Below are 17,191 nucleotides of genomic sequence, written 5' to 3'. Positions count from 1 at the left end.
CACTGGAGCCAGGTCCAGGCTTCTCTACCCACCTCATCAAAGCCCTGAGGGCACCAATAAGCCCTAGGGACCTTGACCGGCCTCGTCAGGGCATCCACCCACCCCCCAGACCCATGAGCTCTACTGAAGCTCAGCTCAAGGGCTTCAGACCCTGCCAACTGCGTTGGGAGCGCTGGTGGCCTTGCCTTATCACCTCAGACCCAGTCCTAACCCACAAACCAGCTTCCCAGCTTAACCTTGGACCTGCTTCAGCAAAGCGAACTTGTCTGATGATCATATCTCTCGGCTGATCACGGCCACCAGCTCCAGCCCAGCCCTGTTCCCATCATTCGGGCACTGCAGGACCTGAACCGTGCGATCCCTGGCTCACTTTTCTTTAGGAAGCCACCTTGCTCTTGGTGCTCACCAACACTCGTGTTATTTTAACCGCTCTCCCAGTTTCGAGGCTCCTTCTTCCCCCTCTCAAAGGCGCATCTACAATGTCTGTAGCAATTTATTACCTCTAAGCTCAGTATAAAAGGTAAATAATTTCAGAGAATGAACAAGGCTACAGGAGATGGGAGTAACAGTCCACGTCCCGGGAATGAGACAGGGAGAGACGCACAGAGGAGCCTCTTGTGGTTCACAGGAAGGTGGAGGAACTCTGCTACCCAGATCCAGGAAGGAGCTGATGGATCAGGGATGGCAGGACCCCAGCAGGCTGAGCTGCAATTGTCCATCTGTACAGGTCCTATATTTAGGGAGGACATCCTCGATTTAAAAGTCTTCCTAAGGTGCAGACATGGGTGGGATTTCTCAGCGCTGGTGCTGGGAGGAGAAACATCTGCCATGGATGAGACAGTCCAGAGCGTGGGGTGGGCGGCTGAGCTGTCCTGAGGGTCAGTCCCAGAGCTCTGCTCCACATGAGACTCAGTCTCCTTGTTTCACTAGGACATCAGATAGGTCCGCTGTGCCCTCCAGCTTCAGATTCTGGGAATATAAAAGAAAAACTAAAGTTTGACAAAACTCTTCCCCTCCAAACCTCAAAGCCTGGCACGAAACCCACGTGGGGCAGGTTCAGAACAACCCCAGCTCCTCCTGTCACCATCAGCGCACACAAGGCCAAGGCTTCTTCTCAGCTGTTGCTTCAGAGTCTGGAACGCTCACAATGCTTTTAGCAACACTGAGGAACAAAGTGGTCACCCCTCTGCTGCCAAACCCGGGGACAGGGAAGGACAGAGAGAGGCAAGGCTGGAAATGCTACGAGTGCTTAAGCACGGGCAACAACGCTGGGGAAGGGGCTGGAGAACAAGCCTTGAGAGGTGGCCGAGGGACCTGGGTCTGTTCAGCCTGGAGAAGAAGCTGAGGGGAGACCACATCGCTCTCTTCAGCTCCTGGAAGGAGGTCGTGGCGAGGTGGGTGCTGGGCTCTGCTCCCAAGTGACAGGCGATAGGATGAGAGGGAACGGCCTCAAGTTGCACCAAGGGAGGTTCAGAGTGGGTATTAAGAAAAAAATCTTCACTGAAAAGATTCTTGGGCACTGGAAAGGCTCCCAAGGAGGTGGTGGAGTCCCCATCCCTGGAGGGATTTTAAAGATGGGCAGATGCTCAGGGATGATTCAGTAATGAACAGGGACAGTTGGACTCAATCTCAAGGGTCTTTCCCAACCAAACAATTCTATGATTTTGTGCATTCTGTCATCCCTAGCCCGATTTATGTTCAGTATAAGCACGAAACTGGGAGCTGAGAAGTCCTGATGTAGCACGAAAACAGCCCTGGCTCCCGGAGCTTTTCACTGCTCTTCCAACGCGTGTGCACACTGCGCTTACCTTCTCGTTGGCCAAATGCAAGAGGCAGGTGAAGGCTAAGGGGATCGAGAGATTGCTGGCCATGACAGAAGGCAACCTACGAGAGAAAGGAGGGTTAGGATGGCCAGAGCCTCCTGAAAGCCAGCGGATGGAGCACGCCTGCAAGGAGCAGGTCACCAAGGATTAGCTCCTCCCCAGGGATGCAGTTTTCTCTACCTTTCCCCTCCCACTAGCAAAGAAGTTGCCAAGCTGAACGCAACCAGCAGCTCCCTCAAGCCAACCCCGAGGGCAAGAGAAGTGATTTTTGCCTCTCAGGGCTCAGTTAGCAGATGTGATAGACACAGAGGGGTCAGCGCATGTCCAAGCTCAGCTGAAGTTTGTCCTCCACCCTCAGCCCAATCTTTTTCAGGCCCTCTTTTTAGGGCCGTTCTCCTCACCCCTTGTGGGTGAGGACCAGGTTGGATGGGGAAGTGGGAGGTGTCTCTGCCCGTGGGAGGTGTCTCTGCCCGTGGCAGGGATGGAACTGGATGGGCTCTGAGGTCCCTTCCAACCCAAACCATTCCACGATTCTGTTGTTCTCCTCACCTGTGAAGCAGTCCCTTTGTGATGTTGCTGAAGACCTTCTCTCCTGCTACCACTGATTTGTCGTCCTCCTCTGGTGCATCTTCCACCTGTTTAGCAAAAAGACAATTCTGAAATGGAATTCGCTCCCCAATATTCGGCCCTGTGATCAGAGAAAAACTACTGCAAGTTACGTTCAGCTTGTCCTAACCAACCACCCCGTGGGAGCAAGGGTAGTAGAAATTGCTGCTAAACCTGCCCAAGACTGTCTCTGCAGGAGTTCAGTGAGGCTACCCGCAGGGCATTCTCTTATCCTCAGGGCTGCTGAGGTATCCGGCTCGTCCTGCACTCACCTCTGCCACTGTTTCTATCTTCTGTGCATCACATAAGAGGTCCCACATGTTTCTCTTTAGCCTCCTCATGTCCATTTTCTTGGCTGTCTTTGCGTACTGAATCGCTATTTTATTGACCTGAGGAAAAGAAGGCCAAAAGTTGAGAGCAACTGAGCAGAAGCAGCGGCGCTATCCTCAAATCAGAACCAGAGCAACAATCAAAACACAGCTCTCCTTGGGAACAATGGTGAACGCTATCTTACCAATAAAACTTTGATTTTTAATTCCCTCCTTTTACCCAAGGGCTCATCTGGGAATAAAATGTCCGGTAGCAAACCCAGGCGATCCCACACAACAGAAAATGCTGTCTCTGGCCTTCCAACCACCCAAGCTGTTGAGAGGCTTTGCTCCAGGCTCACAGCAACCCCCAGGCCTCACCTTCTGGGGCTCCGCAATGAGGTTCAGCTCTCCGTAAGCTGCGATATCGCCGAGAACTCCGTTGAGCTCAGTTTCTTGACCCTCTGGGTGGGCGGTAAGGTTGAACTCCCCCATCTCGTTCATGAATGGAACGGGGTCGTTATCTTCACTGTCTGCAGCCTGATCAAGAGGAGATAGAGCAGTGAGGGCACCCAAGAACAACTTTGAGGAGCCAGAGATGTCCTGCACTGAGATAATAAGAGCACTTATTAAGAGCCCCTCTCCACATGGAACATGTTCTTATTCAGCCTCTCCTCACGACGCAGAGGCTGGGCTAAGGCTAAACCCAAGGGAGATCTAGAGCGCAGGATATTGGAAGGTTGCTCTACAAACAAAGAGAAGCGAGATGAGGGCTCTCCTGCTGGTGAGACTTGTCACAAACACACTCAGGAGGCAGCACTGGCCTGGCAGAAAGCTTAAGCTTTAGAAGAAATCTACTTAAACAGGAGCTCGAAGCAGCTGGGAGCAAATCTCACTGCGTGGAGATGAGCACAGAGGTGAGCAATGGCATTTACTCCCACTTTAGATGTATGGAAAAGGCTGGAAGGGAGTTTCTGCAGCAAACTGAGTGGCAAATACCAAAGGCAGAAAGTTCAGCTGATGCCGGTAGAGCGAGGGGACAGGGGTACATGCAGAGACTCCTTCAGCTTTGTCACAACTGCAGCTCCAATTCTTTTTCATTAGTCCCTAATTCTGGACATAGATTCTTCCTAAACGATTCCCATCACATAACAGATACAGGCAACAGAAAGAAATCTTCTCGTTCCAGCTACCTGCAGCCCAGGGCAGAAATTGGAGGTGTCATTGGGGTTGTTGTAATCGTACTCGTCGATCTCATCGTCATGATCCAAGGAGCTGTTTGGCTCAGACATCCTGCAGAGCTACAGAGACAAAACAAAGGGTCAGGAAAATACTTCCACAAGCAAAGCTCCTTCATTACCTCCTCTTTTCCCAGCCTGTGCGCTCTTCCTCCTCGCAGCCCGGCTCTCTAGCGAGCGCCTTGTAGAGCACAACAGCTTCAGCATCCACAAGTGGGTCAGTTCAGTGAGACACGCTGGCCTGTCCCCAGCCCTGAGAAGCGTCCCCAGCCCTGAGGAGCATCCCCAAGCCCTGAAGGCATTTGGTGAAGAGCCGTTTTGTGTACGGAATCATTGCCAACAGGCTTTTAGAGCCAACTCCTACCTTAACAGTTGGTTTGAGGAAGAGCTGGAGAATGTTATTGAAGTCATAGTTGAAGTCTGTGGGAAGTGTGGTGCTCTTCACATTCTCACTTTCCAGAATGGATTTGGCTAGAACGAGTGATGCCTGGGAAAGGAAAAATTCCATTACCTACAAGCTATCTACTGCTTGGAAGATTAAAGGCCTTTGTCTGAAAGGAGGCAAGTTCTGAGTCGCCTCCAAAGAGGAGACCCACACCAGTCCAGCCAGACAACCCAGCAGCTTCTGCACAGCATCCCAGGACCCAAAGCCGGTGAAACTCTGTACTTGTGACACAACCTGGAGTCACAAAACCACACACTGAGGAACGTAAGTGACGTTGGGTTCACAGGAGCAGGAGATAAACCATTTGCAGACAACAATTCCAAGACACAATGATGTAGCAAAAGAGAGAGAAGGAAGAGGCAGAAACTCAGCAAATACCTTGGTCTTACGGAAATACACCTGGAATTCAATATCCTCCTCAAAGTTAATCTCAAATGCTTTCTTTGTGTTCCCTTTCTTGGTCTCTTTTTCAGACTGAGCATCTGCTGCAGGAAGGAAGGAAACTGTCAGTGCTTTGTGACCAAGTAAGGACAAGCTCACTCCTACACTGGGGATTTGTAACACACAGAAAGGTCACCTACAAGAACTTTTCCCTTTGGAAAGCAATAGGTGTTGCTCTCAGCTTCATGAATTCAAGGGATCAGTATGTTTTTATAGAGGCAGAAAGTGTAATTTAATCTTCAGTTTTTATGCAGGAGGTGGGAAACAACAGCAGGAGCTGTGTCAATGCTCATATCTCTTGTTGCTGCAGTAAGAGACACCTCCCAGCTTTGAGCATCATTAACAAACTGGAACGATAGAGAATCATGGAATGTTTTGGGTTGGAAAGGACCTCAGACTCCATCCAGTTCCAACCCTGCCACGGGCAGGGAAACCTCCCACTGGATCAGGGAGATCCAAGCCCCATCCAACCTGGCCTTGAACCCCTCCAGGGATGGGGAATACGTTAGACACTGTCTTTGAACTCAGTACTGCTTCCCATCTGGCTTGAAAAGAGCCACGCAGGCTCGTACCCCTCTTTACTGCCCCTACTTTACGACTCAGATCTCCAAAGCTAAGCAGGACCAGGCAGCAGCTGCCTCTGTAGCATCTCTAAATACGTACATTTGTGTCGGGGTTTGAAACGCCAGTGCTCTGGGCCACCCCACATCGACAGAGTTCGGGGACTGAAGTAGGAGTATTCCCTCGGTGTCATGGAGAGATGAAGGCACATGGTCCCAATGTCTCCCTTTCCAAAAGAAACGACATCACCTCTGGAAAGAGCATACGTGCTGCTCAGTGAAATCATTCCTTTGACACACAGTGGGTCTGAGCGTGAATTTAATACCTGGATCAGCTCTGTACAGCTTTTGCCTGCCCCTTCTGCTGGCACATGCGCAGGACTCCTGCCCTTTAATCATAGAGTCACCAGGTTGGAAAAGACCCACTGGATCATCGAGTCCAACCATCCCTATCAAATACTAAACCACGTCCCTCAACACCTCATCCACTCATCCCTTAAACCCCTCCAGGGAAGGTGACTCAACACCCTCCCCGGGCAGCCTCTGCCAGGGACCAATGACACTTTCTGTGAAAATTTTTTTCCTAATGCCCAGCCTAAACCTCCCCTGGTGGAGCTTGAGGTCATTCCCTCTCGTCCTGTCCCCTGTCCCTTGGGAGAAGAGCCCAGCTCCCTCCTCTCCACAACCTCCTCTCAGGAAGTTGGAGAGAACAATGAGGTCTCCCCTCAGCCTCCTCTTCTCCAGGCTAAACACCCCCAGCTCTCTCAGACACTCCTCGCAATCCTTGTTCTCCAGCCCCCTCCCCAGCTTCGTTGCTCTTCTCTGGACTCGCTCCAGAGCCTCAACATCCTTCTTGTGGTGAGGGGCCAGCACTGACCCCAGGATTCGAGGAGCGGTCTCCCCAGGGCCGAGTCCAGAGGGAGAAGAACCTCCCTGGCCCTGCTGGCCACGCCGTGTCTGATCCAAGCCAAGATGCCCTTGGCCTTCTTGGCCCCCTGGGCCCCTGCTGGCTCCTGTTCAACCAACATCCCCAGGTCCTTCTCCTCCAGGCAGTTTTCCAGCCAGACTTCTCCTAGTCTGTATCTGCTCAGGGTTGTTGTGCCCCAAGGGCAGGACCCTGCAGCGTGTGGTACTGTGGGACCTGCCCTGTCTGGAGGCTATCAGGCTGCTGCAGAAATAGAGGTGGATTTGCCAAAGGGCAGGTTGGAAACCGGAAAGCAGAGTGAGCAGACAATTGCTCTGGGGAAACTGGACCATACAAAAAGGTCCTCTCGGAGGGCAGAGATGTTACTGTAAATGCATTCCCAGGTGTACCCAGAACTTGAGCAGAAAGCCAGCTATAGCCAGATGGGAAACCTGTACACAGAAAATTATATTCCCCAGAGAGCAGCCAGAAATTGTCATTTGCTATCAAAGCTGTAGATTCTCAGTGACAACTTACGTCTTGCTTTGGTGGATTGTTCCAAAGGAGCTGACGTTCTCTGTGAATTCCCCAATCTTCTCTGGTACTGCACTCTTGAGGGAGTCAGAATTGAAGTTGTCATCTGGTAGGTTGGGAGCACAGTCTTCAACGTCGCTGTCTACCTCCGCATCGATATCGAACGCTTGGTCGCTCTTCTTAAATTTCTCCAAGAGGGCAGACACTGACTGCAGGAGAAGAAAGCGCTCAGGAAAGAAACTGCAGGCCAGCAGGGCAAGGGAGGTGACTCTCTCCTTCTACTTTGCTCTTGTTAGACCCCATCTGGAGTATTGTGTCCAGTTCTGGAACCCCCAGCAGAAGGATATGGAGCTGTTGGAACAGGTTCAGAGGCCACAAAGATGATCTGAGGGCTGAAGCGCCAGGCTGAGAGAGTCGGGGTTGTTCAGCCTGGAGAGAAGGCTCCAAAGAGACTTTAGAGCAGCTTCCAGTATGGAAAGGGGCTGCAGGAAAGCTGGGGAGGGGCTTTGGATCAGGGAGTGCAGGGCTAGGATGAAGGGGAATGGTTTTAAGCTGAAAGAGGGGAGATTGGGATGAGATGTGGGGAAGAAATTTTTCCTGTGAGGGCAGGAACCTGGCCCAGGTTGCCCAGGGAAGCTGTGGCTGCCCCATCCCTGGAGGGGTTCAAGGCCAGGTTGGATGGGGCTTGGAGCCCCTGATCCAGTGGGAGGTGTCCCTGCCCATGGCAGGGGTGGGACTGGATGGGCTTTGAGGTCCCTTCCAACCCATTCTATATCAGTGGCCCTGCAGTAGGATGTCCCACTGCCCCGAGTACCCTGGGACTCGCTTTGGAGGCGAGCACACAATACAGCACAAATATTTCCCCTCAGCACAGGGCTAACAAATGTACCTCATCATGGGATTCCGCATCCCACTTTGTAAACTGGAAACCAGCCAGGGAGGAGCAGATGGGGCGTTTTTCAATGCACTGCGCTAGCAATGCTAGAGACAAAGAGAGCAAGAGGGAGAGATTAAACACAGGATGAAGCAACCAGCAGGTAAAATGAATGCCAGGCATTCAGTCATTCTTAAACCACGTATGTAGGCAGTCCTTGCAGTGCAGGGCCTGCTGCAGAAGCCAGGGGCTCATTTCCCAGCAGAAAGGGAGAATTCAATTGCTACTCTAACTCGAGGGTGGGCGTAACACTGGGAATCTTATCAGACCAGCGGGGTTCGGTAGGATGTACAGGCTCAAAACACTCTGAGAAGATCAGTCCTTAACTCAGAGCAGACTAATTTCAAGTGCTGCACAGCTCAGACCATGTATATGTGCTGTGTGACAGATGTGCTAGAGGTCAAGCTATACGTAGCAATCAAAAAGCAACAATGGTCCTGTTTCTCCAGCAACAAGTCTCAATTTGATCAGGATCAGAGCGGTGGTGCCACAGGGCAGCCAGGCAGGGAACAAAAGCACATGTCCAGCTGGCTGAGAGAAAAATGAGCACACCTAGGAGATGAGAAGGATCGAGAGGCTTGGATGTGCCCCCCTTTGCTTAGTGGTTACTGGCACTCACACTTTAAATCCATCACTTTCACAGGATCAGAGCTGGGCAGCGTGAGAGTCTCCGAAGAAGGGAGAGGCACGATCTTGGTGTCAAAGAGGAGCTCATTCTGGTAGCTTTGGGTTCGCAGTCCGATGAGGAAAATGCCAGCTGTGCTGCATTCATCAAAAGACGCAGCTGTTTTCTGGAACATGGGATCGATCTACGGGTATGGAATGGAGCAGAGAATCAAGGATTGGAGGTGAAGCAGGTCTCTGCAGGAGACTTTTAAGTACAAATCCGAGTGGACAACGACCCAAGCATCTTTTTTCAGAGAGGAGAGAGCTCCCACAGCTGCCTCACACAGGGAGAAACACACAAGGCTAGGATGGTTCTTGATATTACAGCAGAATTCAGACATGTTTGTGAAAGTTAGAGCCCATGAGAGGAACGCACAATAAGGAAAACAGCAGTAATGACAACAATGAGGTGATATCTCTGTTCTTCCCTCAGACAGCAGCTGCTGCAGCAGCCCCCCACCCACCTCACATCTGCGATTAGCCTCCGACACGTTGATGTTATTCAAATTCTGCTCGATGGTTTTGAATGAGTGCTTTCTCTTTGTCTGAACTTTCTTGATAACCTCAGCAGCTGAACTGTCTTCTAGAAGGAAAAGAAGAACAAGTTACACTTAGAAAACTTGCTAAATTACCTTAGGGAGGGACAGAATAACTTTAATTCAGTTTGTAGGACAAACACACAAACCCAGTGGGCACGAGGCTATGCCAGAAGGTATCTATTAGCATGAACAACCAATGTTTCATCAGCTGGATGCTCGGTTTCTTTTTATAGACTCCATTTTATCTTAACAGCTGATTTTCATTTCAAAGCAAAGGACAGCAAAGAGTGGAGCACTGAATATTTAATCATAGAATGGTTTAGGTTGGAAGGGACCTCAAAGCCCATCCAGATCCAAGCTTCCTGCTGGATCAGGGGCTCCAAGCCCCATCCAACCCGGCCTTGAACACCTCCAGGGGTGGGGCAGTCACCACTGCTCTGGGCAACCTGGGCCAGGGCCTCCCTATTCTCACAGCAAAACATTTCTGCCTAAGATCCCATCTCAATCTCCCCTCTTTCAGCTTAAAACTGTTTCATTTGTCCTACCCCTGCACTTCCTGACCAAGAGCCCCTCCTCAGCTTTCCTGCAGCCCCTTTCCATACTGGAAGATGCTCTAAGGTCTCCCCAGAGCCTTCTCTTCTCCAGGCTGAACAACCCCAAATCTCTCAGACTGTCCTCATATGGGAGGTGCTCCAGCCCTCGGATCATCTCCGTGGCCTCCTCTGGACCCATTCCAACAGCTCCATATCCTTCTTGTGTTGGGATCTGCACTCAAATCTATCAAGCCAAGTTGTTGAATATAGAACTGAGGAACAGATTCTGGTTCTTATCTCAACCCTCCCTGCTCAGGTGCCCAGCAAACTAATTTGGGATTTTCCAACCCTCGAAAAATGAAGTTAGCGGTGCTTTCCCAGTTATACAAAGCGCTACAAAATTCACAGGCGCTACATAAGCACACTGACACTTCTCTTGTGTGCAGGTGGGACCAGAATAGCTTAACAGAAAATGAGCAAATTTCACACCTCCTTCCGGGCTGTTCCCTTTTTTTGTAGGTGCTGAATCCTCGCCCAGGCCTCCAAGAACTCTGTAGGTGTCTGTGTGCACTGCATCGACGCGCACAGCGTAAATCTTCGCGCTGGCATCAAGCGTGCCAGCTGCTACCTGACAGGAGGAAAAAAGGATGCAATTTTCAGTTAGAAAGGAAAAAAAATCTCATCTAGAAAATGCAAACACTAAAGACAAGACTTGAATCTGTGAATGCTCTGTGCGCTGTTTCCCATCCCTTCCCGAGCTCCCGCAGCCATAAGACAGCAAGCTCAGGGTTTCCTTGAGGCCACATCCAAAAGCTCTACCATTTGTTCATTCATCCAAGAATTCAGTTCTCCCTCCCAGGATCTGTCAGCTATTACAGGGAGTAAATCTGTGCCCTACTAAGTTCTTACTGTGATCCATCCTGGATCAAAATCAGCCTGGGATTTAGCCACACTAACTTCTTTTCCTTCCCAGCCTTGTTTTGCTACTAGTTGTAACACTCAGTTATGTCAGAAGCCTCACAGTTCTTACTTTTAAACAAGGTGACCTCGTAAAGGATCACAAATGAAAGAATTCAGCTTTAATTCCTGCAGTACAAAAGGATTCCACACTGGAAGCTTCTGCACAAAGTGGCCGGGCTGCCCCTACCAGATATTTGTAGTGGAAGCACCCATCTCAGCTCCCTTTAGCATTACTTGAGGTTTGTTATTCATTAAGCCCCAGGCTAAATGCCAATTGGAGACAAAGAACCATCATGATGGGCCAGGGATTCCTCTCACCTTGAAGTTGGTAATTTGCGAGTCCTTCTGCTTCAGGATGTCGGTCATATAGTCTATCAGGTGCAAGCCAAAGGCATTCTTCGTGTTGATTTTCTGAAACAAAGCAAATGACGCCCGTCAAAACTGCCTGAACCCTCTTCCTGCGGGGACATTCATAGAACACCATCCACCTCCCGCATGAGGACAGGCTGAGAGAGTTGGGGTTGTTGAACCTGGAGAAGAGAAGGGTCTGGGGAGACCTTAAAGCAGCTTCCAGTACTGAAAGGGGCTGCAGGAAAGCTGGGGAGGGGCTCTCGGTCAGGAAGTGCAGGGATAGAACAAGGGGGATTGTTTTGAGCTGCAAGAGGGGAGATTGAGATGAGATCTTAAGAAGAAATGTTTTGCTGCGAGGGTGGGGAGGCCCTGGCCCAGGTTGCCCAGAGCAGTGGTGGCTGCCCCATCCCTGGAGGGGTTCAAGGCCAGCTTGGATGGGGCTTGGAGCCCCTGATCCAGTGGGAGGTGTCCCTACCCATGGCAGGGTGGAACCGGCTGGGCTTTGAGGTCCAACCCAACCATTCCAAGATTCTATGAAATCTCAAAAGTGTTTTCCAACCAAGAAATAGAATTGTTTGGTTGGAAAAGACACAGAGACTGTTGGCCTCGATGGTCTCAGAGGTCTTTTCTATGATTCTATGAACGACAGAATCATTAGGTTGGAAAACACTCTTGAGATCATCAAGCCCAACCATACCTGTCCACTACTAAACCATCTCTGAGCACCTCATCTACCTGTCTTTTAAATCCCTCTAGGGATGGAGGCTCTGCCACTGTGCTGGATATTCACAGCGGGATCCAGTGGTCTGTGCCATGTCCCACTCTGTTACTGCTGGGGAGGCAGTGGCAAAGCCCCAGCTCTGGCCATAGCTTGGATCAGGGATGTGGCTCAGAGGGCTCGTGGGGTTTAACCTCCTCCTCCCTGGCTGTGGTGGGGTGGGAGGGTCCGGGACAGCGCGCCCACTCACGTTCTCGGTGGAGAGCTTGATGCAGGTGCTGTAGTGGTCGGCGATCTGTGAGTTGCTCCACTGGGGAAGGATTGGCAGCCATGTCTCTCCATGCCTGGGAGGGGAACACGGGCTGTGGGACCCCCTTCTCTCCTCATCCTCCTCCCTCCATCCACCCTCGCCTCTCCCCCTGCTCAGCCCCACTCTGCTCAACCCCATCCCCTCACACCCTCCACTCCTCCTCTCCCACCCCTCTCCTCCCTCCCCAATTCCCTCCTCTTCCTCCTCCCCCCACAATTCCCTCCCTTCCCCATCTCCCCTCCCCTCCTCTGCCCCAACTCCCCTTCCTCCCAGTTCCAACTCCCCCCTCCTCCTCCTCTTATCCCCCCTCCCACCTCCAATTCCCCTTCTCCCCTCTCTCCCAGCCCCAATTCCATCCCCCTATTCTCACCTCCCTTCCCTTCTCACCTTTCTCCCTCCTCCTCCTTTCCTTTCCCCTATCCCTCTTCCTCCCTCCTCCTCATCCCCAGTCTATTCCCCATCCCTCCTCCCACCCCTTCACCTCCTCCTCCCCCTCCCCTATCCCTCCCTGTCATCTCTTCCACCCTCTCCCCTACTCCTTCTCCTCCTCCATGTCTCCTCTTCTTCCCCCTTCCCTATCCCTCCTCCTCCTCTTCCTCCCCCTCTCGTTCCCTCCTCTTCCTCCCCATCCCCTACACCTCCTCCTCCTCTTCTCCCCCCTCCCCTATCCCACCTCCACCTCTTCCCTCCTCTTCTTCCTCCCTCGCCCCTATCCCTCCTCCTCCTCTTCCTCCCCTATCCCTCCTCCTCTTCCTCCCCTATCCCTCCTCCTCTTCCTCCCCTATCCCTCCTCCTCCTCCATGTCTCCTCTTCCTCCGCATTCCCTACCCCTACCCCTCCTCCTCTTCCTCCCCATCCCCTACCCCTCCTCCTCCTCCTCCTCTTCTCCCCCTTCCCCTATCCCACCTCCACCTCTTCCCTCCTCCTCTTCTTCCTCCCTCAGCCCATCCCTCCTCCTCCCTCCTCTTCTTCCTCTCTCCCCTATCCCTCCTTCCCCTGTCCTATCCCTCCTCCTCCTCTTCCTCCCCCTTCCCCTATCCGTCCTCCTCCTCTTCCCTCCTCCTCTTCTTCTTCCCTCTCCCCTATTCCTCCTTCTCCTCTTCCTCCCCTCCCCCTCCTCCCCCACCTCCTCTTCCTCCCTCTCCCCTATCCCTCCTCCTCTTCCTCCCCTTCCTCTCCATCCCGTATCCATCCTCCCCATCCCTCCTCCTCCTCCCTGTCTCCTCTTCCTCCCCATTCCCATTCCCATCCCCTACCCCTCCTCCCCCTCCCCTATCCCTCCTCCTCCCCTATGCCTCCTCTTTCTATTCCTCCCTCCTCCTCTTCCTCTCTCTCCCCTATCCCTCCTTCCCCTGTCCTATCCCTCCTCCTCCTCCTCTTCTTCTTCCCTCTCCCCATTCCTCCTTCTCCTCTTCCTCCTTCTTCCCTATCCCTCCTCCTCCTCTTTCTCCCTCCTCCTCCTCCCCCCCCCCCACCTCCCACCTCCCTCCTCCTCCTCCTCCCCCTCCCCTCCTCCCCCCTTACTCCCCACCCCCTCCCACCCCGGTCCCTACCGAGGGGCGGGCGAGGCCCTGCGGAGCGGCGAGTCGGCGCCCACCCGCTGGAGGTCGTTGGCCCTGGATCTCCGCCGCTGCCGCCTCTCGCTCTCGTCGTCGTTGCTGGGGCAGGGCCCGAGCCCGGGGGTGCCGGCGCCGCCGAGGCCGCGCGGGGCGGGGGACGCGCCGGGGCCCCTCATGGCTCCCGGCCCCGCGCCGCCGCCGCGCGCCCTCCGCTCCTAGCCCCGCCCCCTCCGGGCCCGCGAGCCAATCAGAGACGCTCTCAGCTCCTGGACCCGCCCCCTCGGTGCCCCGCGGGGCCAATCGCCGCGCGGCCCGTCCCGCGCGCCGCCAATGGGAACGGGGCGGCCCCGCCCCGCCGGGTTTGAATCGCGCGCCCGCCGGCCAATCGCCGCGCGGAACCGCCTCCCGGGCGGCCAATGGGAGGAGCGCGGCGCCCCGGCCCCGCCCCCCGCCCCCCCCCTTTTCCTCCTCCCCCTCTCCCCCCTCCCCATCTCCCCCATCTCCCCCATCTCCCCTCTCCTTTTACCCCTCCCCATCTCCCCTTTCCTTTTCCCCCTCCCCCTCTCCCCCTCTCCCCCTCTCCCCCTCTCCCCCTCTCCCCCTCTCCCCCATCTCCCCCTCTCCCCCATCTCCCCTCTCCTTTTACCCCTCCCCATCTCCCCTTTCCTTTTCCTCCTCCCCCTCTCCCCCTCTCCTTTTCCTCCTCCCCCTCTCCTTTCCCTCCTCCCCATCTCCTTCTTTCCTTTTCCCCCCTCCCCTTTCCTTTTCCCCCATCTCCCCTCTCCTTTTCCTCCTCCCCCTCCCCCTCTCCCTTTTCCTTTTCCTTTTCCTCCTCCCCATCTCCCCTTTCCTTTTCCCCCTCCCCCTCTCCCCTTTCCTTTTCCTCCTCCCCATCTCCCCCTCTTCCCCTCTCCCCCTCTCCTTTTCCTCCTACCCCTCTCCCCTCTCCTTTTCCTCCTCCCCATCTCCCCCTCTTCCCCTCTCCCCCTCTCCTTTTCCTCCTTCCCATCTCCCCTCTCCTTTTCCTCCTTCCCACCTCCTCCTTTCCTTTTCCTCCTCTCCCTCTCCCCCCTCTCCTTTTCTTCTTCCTCCTCTCCCCCACTCCTTTTCCCCCTCCCCATCTCCCCTTTCCTTTTCCTCCTCCGCTCTCCCCTTTCCTTTTCCTCCTCCCCGTCTCCCTCTTTCCTTTTCCTCCTCCCCATCTCCTCCTCTCCTTTTCCCCCTCCCCCTCTCCCCTCTCCTTTTCTTCCTCCCTCCATCTCCCCCTCCTCCCCGTCTCTCCATTTTCCTCTTCCCCCTCCTACCGCCCTAGCCCCACTTTGGTCCTTTCTGGGATCCTCCCGTTCCAGCCGCCCCAGGACCCCCCTTTACCCCCTCAGGCCCCCATTCCCTCTCCGGGAATAAAGCTCGGTTTTACCTTCGTAGCGTGTCCTGCACTGCAGAATCACTTGGTTGCAAAAGACCTTTGACATCATCAAGCCCAACCCTACCTGTCCACTACTGAACCACATCCACCTGTCTGTTAAATCCCCCTGGGGATGGGGACTCCACCACCTCCCTGGGCAGCCGTTCTGGTGCCTAAGAACCCTTTTGGTGAAGAACTTTTTCCTAATGTCTAATCTAAACCTGCCCTGGCACAACTTCATAGAATCGTAGAACAGTTTGGGTTGGAAGGGACCTTAAAGATCATCAAGTTCCAACTCCCACTGGATCAGGGGCTCCAAGCCCCATCCAACCTGGCCTTGAACCCCTCCAGGGATGGAACAGCCACCCCTGCTCTGGGCAACATGTTCCAGGGCCTCCCCACCCTCATGGTGAAGAAATTCTTCCTTATGCCTAGTTTAAATCTCAGTTTAAATATCAGTTTATCCCCATTGCCCCTCGTCCCATCACCACAAGCCTTTGTAAACAGCCCCTCCCCAGCTTTCTTGGTGCCCCTTCAGGAATTGGAAGGTCTCCTCAGAGCCTTCTCTTCTCCAGGCTGAACAACCCCAACTCTCTCAGCCTGGCCTCATACAGGAGGTTCTCCAGCCCTAGGATCATCTCCATGGCCTCCTCTGGACCTGCTCCAACAGCTCCATCTCCTTTTTATGTTGAGGATTCCAGAGCTGGACACAGGACTCCAGATGAGGTCTCACAAGAGAGGAACAGAGGACCAGAATCCCCTCCCTTGCCCTGCTGGCCACGCTGCTTTGGATGCAGCCCAGCACACGGTTGGTTTCCGGGCTGCGAGCGCACATTGCCGGCTTGTGTCGAGCTTCTCACCAACCAGCGCTCCGAGTCCTTCTCAGGGCTGCTCTCAGTCACATCATCACACCACCATTCCCTCTAATTCTGTCACCTGGGAGAAGAGACCAACCCCCACCTCGCTCCAGCCTCCTTCCAGGCGGTTGTCGACACTGATAAGGTCAGAGAGAAGCTTTTGTGGAAAGTGAGATGGTCGGGACCTGCAAGTGCCTCTACCACCATCATGACCCCATCACTGATGGGAACAGCAGCTTCTCCACCGTTCAGACAAGCAGCTTTTCCAGCCCTTCCAGGGCAGCATTCCCAGCTGTCAGTCCCCAGGTCGGGTGGAACAGCAGCTGCCTTCTTGGATTTAGGTTCTGGGGACCACGATGTTGCTGCAGTTGGATGTTTGAGTTCTTCTCAATTGCCAAGTGCTCTTCCAACCTGAACCACTGGATGGGGCAGGAGGAAAAGATGTGGTTGGATCTCAACTGTTTTCCTCAGGAGCAGCAAGGAGGAAAGATGCTGTGTTCCCTGCTGAGCCAGAACCTGGCAGCAGAAACCCTGCTCCTCATGGAGAGGAGAATCGCTGGGCTCTCACCTCCTTTCTACACTGACTCCAGCCACCCCAACACCACCAAAAGAATGGAGCGATGAAGACTGGCCTCTACTCATTAGCACAGCTTGAGCACCTTGGAGGCCACTAGTCACTTGTGTATGTGACAAAAACTGTGACAAAACCCCTGTAGGGCTGTTTTGTCCCCAAATAACTCAGGGAACTGAGCAAAAGGGTTTGAGCCCTTGTAGTTGGCTTCACCAGCTTAAACAGAGAGGATGTAAAACCCAGTTTAAGCTTTGCGATGTGTCTTCCTATGAGCAAAAGCCTCATAACAAAGCTCTTGTAAACACATCAATATCTCCAGCTATACATCCAAAATGAAGGAGGTGGAAGGAGCTCGCAAGGTTTTTAAAGTCCAAATAAATTACTCCTGCTGTGGCGACAGCGACGTGAGGATCCTTCCCAGCCACGAGTGGTGCTGGCGAGGGCAGAAATATTCATGCTCTGCTTTTAACTGGAAATTAAGAGAATGCATCACTCGGTGACAGCAGGTTTTACAAACGGCTGCTCCCCTTCCATCAGCTCCCCAGCCCATAAATCACAGGCAGGACTTTGGGAAACTTGATTTACAGCTCAGACCTGCTGGTGGGTGTTTGCTGGAGGATGCGTTCCCAAAAATCCCTCAATAGATGGAGGTGTGCTGGCATTCTCCTGCACCTGGAGAGATCCTGAGGCTCACCAAACCGAGAGGTGCAGTTGCCACTCCAGAAGGATGGGATGTCATCCAGAGGGACCTGGACAGGCTGGAGAAGTGGGGCTGGAAGAACCTCATGAGGTTCAACAAGGCCAAGGGCAAGGTCCTACGCCCAGGTTGGGGCAATCCCCGGCTTTGATACAGGCTGGGGGTGATGTGATTGAGAGCAGCCCAGAGGAGAAGACGTGGGGTGCTGGTTGGTGAGAAGCTTGACACGAGC

At 53.6% G+C, this 17,191-nt stretch overlaps 1 protein-coding gene across 4 annotated transcripts; it reads right to left on the bottom strand.

The window, feature by feature from the left end:
* Positions 1–455: 455 nt before the first annotated feature.
* On the bottom strand, positions 456–13,611 carry NCAPH (non-SMC condensin I complex subunit H). 4 transcript variants are annotated; one of them, XM_069877724.1, is made up of 17 exons: positions 13,424–13,611; positions 11,811–11,904; positions 10,810–10,902; positions 10,021–10,159; positions 8,924–9,042; positions 8,413–8,602; positions 7,749–7,840; positions 6,863–7,068; positions 5,525–5,673; positions 4,799–4,902; positions 4,340–4,462; positions 3,931–4,038; positions 3,119–3,277; positions 2,702–2,818; positions 2,373–2,458; positions 1,809–1,884; positions 456–969 (listed from the first exon to the last, which is right to left on the bottom strand). In XM_069877724.1, the coding sequence occupies exons 1-17, from the start codon at positions 13,603–13,605 to the stop codon at positions 910–912; spliced, it is 2,097 nt and encodes a 698-aa protein (XP_069733825.1). In that variant the 5' UTR covers positions 13,606–13,611; the 3' UTR covers positions 456–909. The 4 variants fall into 4 exon arrangements, with proteins under 4 accessions (XP_069733825.1, XP_069733823.1, XP_069733821.1 ...); XM_069877722.1 differs by having other exon boundaries at positions 458–969; positions 2,373–2,451; positions 2,698–2,818; positions 4,799–4,905; XM_069877720.1 differs by having other exon boundaries at positions 458–969; positions 4,799–4,905.
* Positions 13,612–17,191: the final 3,580 nt, after the last annotated feature.

Source organism: Phaenicophaeus curvirostris, chromosome 27 (assembly GCF_032191515.1).
Source record: "Phaenicophaeus curvirostris isolate KB17595 chromosome 27, BPBGC_Pcur_1.0, whole genome shotgun sequence".
Lineage (NCBI taxonomy): Eukaryota > Metazoa > Chordata > Aves > Cuculiformes > Cuculidae > Phaenicophaeus > Phaenicophaeus curvirostris.
This window is presented reverse-complemented; position numbering and strand designations above follow the sequence as displayed.

Bases quoted from the DNA above. Each gene is read 5' to 3' on its own strand.
- NCAPH (XM_069877720.1), bottom strand. From the start codon at position 13,605: ATGAGGGGCCCCGGCGCGTCCCCCGCCCCGCGCGGCCTCGGCGGCGCC. The intron at 4,463-4,798 runs GTATTTGCTGAG...TTCCTTTCCCAG, and splicing joins TGTATTTCCGTAAGACCAAG to GCATCACTCGTTCTAGCCAA. The intron at 970-1,808 runs GTAAGCGCAGTG...TTATATTCCCAG, and splicing joins TGCATTTGGCCAACGAGAAG to AATCTGAAGCTGGAGGGCAC.